This window comes from Macrosteles quadrilineatus, unplaced genomic scaffold, assembly GCF_028750875.1.
Source record: "Macrosteles quadrilineatus isolate MER2022 unplaced genomic scaffold, UCM_ALF_1.0 Scaffold_1__1_contigs__length_201487025, whole genome shotgun sequence".
Classification (NCBI taxonomy): Eukaryota; Metazoa; Arthropoda; class Insecta; order Hemiptera; family Cicadellidae; genus Macrosteles; species Macrosteles quadrilineatus.
The window spans coordinates 183,103,975-183,110,433 of NW_026542594.1; the positions used below are offsets into that span (position 1 = coordinate 183,103,975).

The 6,459-nt window shown below is 35.5% G+C and overlaps 1 protein-coding gene across 1 annotated transcript; it reads left to right on the forward strand.

The window, feature by feature from the left end:
* The first annotated feature begins 909 nt into the window (after window positions 1–909).
* LOC128991367 (major royal jelly protein 1-like) lies at window positions 910–2,942 on the forward strand. Its single transcript, XM_054414178.1, has one exon. It carries the CDS (start codon window positions 919–921, stop codon window positions 2,152–2,154), a length of 1,236 nt encoding a protein of 411 aa, XP_054270153.1. The 5' UTR covers window positions 910–918; the 3' UTR covers window positions 2,155–2,942.
* Window positions 2,943–6,459: the final 3,517 nt, after the last annotated feature.

Here is a 6,459-nt window from a genome sequence, read left to right on the forward strand (position 1 = left end):
GCAATATTCAAATGAGACTTGATTGGTCCAAGTGGAACCGCGCACGCATTAATATTCAACTTTAAACGTATCCGAATCGTGTCATTGTGTAACAAATAAAATATAGTTCATGATAGACAACTGTAAAATATCATGCTTGGGAATGAACTTAAATTCTTGGTTTCAACAATAATTTAACGAAAGAAAAATATTTATGTTTTATTATGAAATACACACAAATTGGGTGCAACGTGTAATATTTTCGTGGGGTAAGTTGTGGGTTAAAGAACACATATATGTGAAAAAATGAATGAAAGGTTGAACTAAACTAACTATATATTAAATGAACTAAATGAAATGTGATCTCACGAAGAAAGTTCCACTGGCACATAAGATAAACTATCCTATCAGCAAGTGCACTTTGTTAGGTTAAAAAGATTGACTTTTAGATTAGCAGACTGATTAACTTTGTTTGAACTAAAATAATAGTTGTGGAAAAGGTTGAAAAATATGTCCCGTTAAAATATGTCAAAATTTCATTGATTTCACGTAGCCTACTTTATATACAGTAACAGTTTTCATGAACTATAATGTAGGCCTAGTTAAATGCTTACTCACTAAATGTCTCACTAAAAGACTGATTCTTTAATTCAATCTAGTTTCAGTGATTTGCATATTGATATTTTGTTGCTTAAAATTTTAAGATCTACACTTATAAGACTATAAATAAGCATTTTTACCCATATAAGTAAAGTGCTGCAGTTAAGTTAACTTCCCAACTATTTGTCTTCAACATCTCGCATCCCATAACAAGGTGTGTTTTGTTTTGTTCCACACTTGACGGAGGGAAATTCCACGCCGCACAGTTGGCAGCGCTGTAGCACATTGTTGCGACGCGGTTCAGTTTCTCAGTTCCTCACTTCTCATTCAGTCATCGCGATGTGGTCCTGTATGTTTCTCCTGTTAGCCGCGTCGTCAGCGAGCGCCGCCATAGAGTCTTTTCGCGTAGTTTACGAGTGGTACAAGGTAGACTTCACCTGGAACAACGACGAGCACAAGTTGGAAGCTTACACCAAGAAACGCTACGAGCCTAGGAACAACGTCATAGAAAATGTCCGAGTTTGGGAAGACGTCGCTTTTCTTAGTCTTCCGAGATCGAAAAGTGGAGTTCCAGCAACTTTGGTGACTGTACCTTCTGCTCCGGAAGGACCTAGTGCGTCTCCTCGACTCCGACCCTTCCCCGACTGGAGCTTCCAGGAGGTCGGTCGTTGTGATCATCTCCAGAACGTCCGCGCCTTGGAAGTCGACCCTGATGGTTTCCTATGGGTCGCGGATTCCGGAGTGGTCGGAGAATTCCGAGAATATTCCGAACCCGACAACAAGTGTCCACCAAAAATAGTGATTTTCGATATAAAAACACGCACTCGCGTATCCGAATACGAATTTTCACGAGAATTACTCCCGTCGTCTTCAGTCCTGAGCGATATCGTTCTAGACCCACGGGGAAGTAAAACAGCTTACATCAGTGTTGTCAGCGAGTCTGAATCTTTCGTGGTCGTCTACCAAAACCAAACAAGATCAGCTGTTAAAGTCAAACTCGTTGGATTTCCGGAAGTGAAGATGACATCAGTGGTAGTTAACGGCACAGAGGTTCCGATGAAGCTGAACAAACTTTCATTGGCTTTATCTTTGAAAAGGAACACTTTGTATTTGAATCCATCTTGGCAGGAAACGTTGTTCTCGGCTGATTTGAAAGAGTTGCAGAGTTCTACTTCCAGCACTATTCGTAGAGTTGGTAAGCTTCCGGGTTTGTCGTACACCCTTTCTGTGGATTCCCAAGACAGTCTTTACTTCTCGGTTCTCGAAGGTGACGCTGTCGGAAAATGGAACACTTCCCAGAAGTTCGACTCTGGCTCCATCGTCGCTCGAGATCACTCCTTCCTGCAATTCCCGTCGTCCTTCGCCCTGGACAAATTCGACACCTTCTGGATAGTGTCGAATCGTCTGCAGACTTACTTCAACAATGATGTGAACCTGGAAGTTCCCAATTTTCGTCTGCTAAGAGCTTACTCCGGAACAAAATCGTATTTGTACGCGTCTACAGAAAACTCCAGTGGCAAGCTTTCAGTGTCTAGTTTTATGTTTGTGTTGTTGTTTCTGATCGTTTTAAGGTAAGATAGATAACATTTTTTAACATTACTTTTTTACTATTCTTAAAATATTTGTTACCACAAACAATAGTTTTTAGTACAGTACAAATTGGTACAATTTATCCATTTTATGTGGATTTTATTCATTTTTGATTTCTTTGCTTTGAAAGATTCCCATAGGCCTACTGTCGGTTTGATTAGTTATTGTTGGTTTTTATAGTTACGTAGTTCATTGTTTTGATCCCATACATTTACCAATTTGCTTGGCCTTTGTTTGGATCCATAGAAAGAGTTTTAAAATGACCTTATTAGTAAAGGTAATTTATTTTTACAAAACATAATTTTAGAAATTAATTAAAAAAGAAAATAAAATGGATGATAGCGTAGTAAAAAATTAACAAAATTAAAGATGGCCATTTAAATAATTATTCTTGTTGTACATTGGATAAAAAATTTGATAGATTCGAAAAAAAATATAACTAGAGTCTTAGCTTTTTAAATAATTACTAGATAGTTTCACAAGAATAAATTATGAAGGATAAACTTTATGTCCCATAATTTTAGAATATAAATAAATAAATTAATTAATCAATGTTAATATAGTTTAATAAACAACCCCTATTACTTAAATTACTCTTTTTGTTGGAGTAACTAATATGACAACATTGAAATAACGTAGCTAAACCGTATGTTGTTACTGTAACGAGAACAGTTCTTTTTGTTTGTGTATGAATTGTAAATATATGTTAAGCTTTATTACTGTTTTATATAATTGTATATGTTTGTAAAATAGATAACGTATTGTACAGTAAATATAACAAATAATGAAAACATGTAGGCCTACGTTTTTTATCCTCGTGTAGTATTAAAAATTAAACCAATATTACTGTAGATGGGTGGCATTCTATATTTTAAATTTATTATAAGTATTTTAAATATGTATACAATCTCACACTAGGCTATTACAGTAAATATGTACACAGTAAAACTACTCTTACAGTTCACAATTAAACTTAGTAGCTTACACTATTTTCTACTCAAGAATTAGTTTTTCTACTGTGATTGCACTGAAGATTACAAGTAATAGGATATTTTTAACATACCCAAGTTAAAAAAAATAACTTCTATGTCTAAGCTTGGTGTGAAGGGGGAAGAACTCTATTCCCTCCACTTGATCTTTGCCTTAAAAATAATAGCTCAACAGCTGATTGAGTAACATACATAGAGCACAAAAAAGTTGTGGGGGAACTTCCCTCAAACCGCCTAAATTTTGTGAACAGAGTATAATTGAGAAGTTCCATGCACATAGGTAGTACATCTATCTAGTATCTATTTATACTATTATAAAATTGAGGAGGTGTCTGTCTGTTTGTCTGTGCGGCTGCCACGATTAAAATAATAAACCGATACAGCCCAATTTAAGCACAAAAATGATCCACATATCTAGGAATGTCATAGGCCTATTCACTTCCCCGAGTTCCTCTCGGGCTACGCCCCTTGGATGTCCAAAGTTTTGATGTGAGGTTTTCAACAGTAAATTTTCAAAAGTCTCCATGGAAGCATGAGAAAACTCACAGTTTACCTTTACGTTGACATTTCAAAGTAAACAGTCAGAACTGCATAATGCTTATTTCACAATTTCAGACAGCTGATCCAAACAAAACGAACATATTTTACACAACTACTATGTGGTAGGTTTATTTATGTCATTGATTATGGAAAATACGTTATATTTTGTAAACAGTAGGACAATGACAATGTAGGACATACTTTTTGTTTAGATTCAGTGGATCTTTGCTTAAAAATTTGAGCTACTTAACAAATGAAATGCTTGGATTAGGCTGCATAGTATATCTTCCCTTGCGAAGCACGGGTACATCAGCTAGTATAAAGCTTAGATATGATAAGTTCTATCAATCATTAATAATTGTTAGTGTTCAAGATCAGGTCTACTTGATGTCCACCAAAGCTCAATGCGGCAACGTTGACCCGGAGATGTTATTTAATTAACCTCGCCATGATAAATTGCAACATCTGGCAGCCATTTGTTGCACACTTACAGTCCTCATCTTCAAGTCCAAATGGGTTCTTAACTTAACTAGTAATTCCATTTCAGAACACCCTACAATGATAGAAGGTGCATATAAGAGACTTATTATAATATTTTTAATATATTCAGAGTGTACGGCAAGTGCATTTTTCCCCCAAGGGCTGAAAGTGGGCTTTTGCCAACTCGCAATCGTGTGTCCAAATTGGTTCAGTTTGTAATTCACTTCCCCTCCAGATGTTTTTTACCAAACTGTACTCCCCACAAAATTAAGGTTGTTTAGGGGTAGAAATATGTCCTCTATAGTTGATACTACCTTTAAAACAATAGTTCAACAGCTGGTTTGCCACAACATCAAACAGCTGATGCATACACTAAGAAACTTTTTGGTGGGGGAACTTCCCCTCAAACCACAAAAATAATTATAGCCATAAACTTACAAGTTATAAAATATGAAAACACACTTTCTAAGAGAAACCTTTTTTTGCTCGGACCCAAGAAAGCAAACAAGAAAGAAATCAACAAATAATTATTATGTTTTATTTTTAATTTGTAATTGAGTTACTATGCCAACTGACATGTTTTCCGGTAAATGCTTATCCACTTTTTACTAATTAACGAAAGCAATGCAAATAGTAGGTGAAAGATAATAACTGAATAAATTAACAGCTTATCAACAAGATTGAAAGTAGGGTCGAAAAGTAGTAATTTTCCGTTCTGGCCTACAAAAAGTCCACTTTCGTTGATTTAAAGACGTCCCGAAATCAGCTGAAAGTCACCACTGACATTATATACCATCAGTGCAAGACAATTTTATTTACAAACAATAGTAGCCCGCCTTCAATTAACTGTATTGTTAGACAATTACATTCAACTGTGGGTAGAGTATTTTACACGCTCGCTTATCTTTACAATGTTATTGATTTGAATATGCCATTGCCTTATCATACTAATATTATAAATGTGAAAGTTTGTGTGTTTGTTTGTTTATTTGTTTGTTTGTTTGAAGTTCAATCACGCATTAACTACTGGTCGGATTGTGTTGAAATTTGGTATGATGATAGCTCACATTCCCGATTAACATATAGACATATTCCTACCTCAAAAATCCTTTGGGGCTCTGCCCCAGCGGCTCTGGAGTTTCCCATGTTAACCTTATGACTTTATGTTACCTTATTCATATTTAAAAGGAATTAAATAATTTTGCCAGCTGTTTCAACTACACAATTTGTTTCTATGATATTCAATAGCATTAAAAGGTTATACGGTTTACCAACAGGGTGCAGCACCATTAGTTCTTTATACATTTATGACAACAGCCAATTTGAACCAAGCAGCAACAAAAACCTGAGTGTGAGAACTTTACTTCTTTCTATTGTTTAGGTGAAGTGGTAGAACATTATGGCTATGGTAGATGTTCTATGTACTATAGTATACTGTAGATTATAGTAAACCAAATTTTCTCAAAACGTGTCCTCTCTCATTGCAAATGCAAAGCACAAGTATTTAAAGCACAAGCATTGTATAGGCTACCAACCCCGTACGAAGGACGGGTACTCAGCTAGTATTACATACATTTAAAAACTTCCACCCCGACAGTAATGACGAACATTTGATACACACGTTTAATTTTTAATTCTAAATAACCTTGTAAATCAATCAGTGGCGGTCCCAGGATTTCATTTCGGGGGGGGGGGGGGGGATGAGCTATAAAATATGCTCAAGCTATTAGATTGATGTTAGCTAATAAAATATATAATATTTCGGGGGGGATATATCCCTCCCACCCCCCTCCCTGGGACCGCCACTGAAATCAATCCCAGTTATAAGAATTTGGTCACTAAGAAAAGTTTACTGTGAATTGATGAGCATTATTTGAGTAGATGTGTTGACAATCTTATAAAGAGTAGTGAAATACATTTTAAAATAAGCCAGTCCATTGACAAACAATTTACAGAGGTTATTTTATTTTATTTTATTTTAGGGTAACTTAGGTGCAGTGTCTCTAGAAAAAACAAAGAAACACAATAAAAACTTATATTTTTCAACAGACTTGGGTGGTGAAGAAAAATAAAATGTCTGTCCATACATTTGTGCAAATAAGTAAAATAATAAAACATTCTGAGTTTTAAACCAACAACCCCTTTTAGTTGGATCGGACTGATTTCCGAAATACATAATAAAAATACGTCAGAAGTATTTTTAAAAGCACATTTAACCACAACCGGAGACAGTTTAGGAGAAGAACTGAACCTGGTCAGTTCGTTGTGATCATGGAAATTA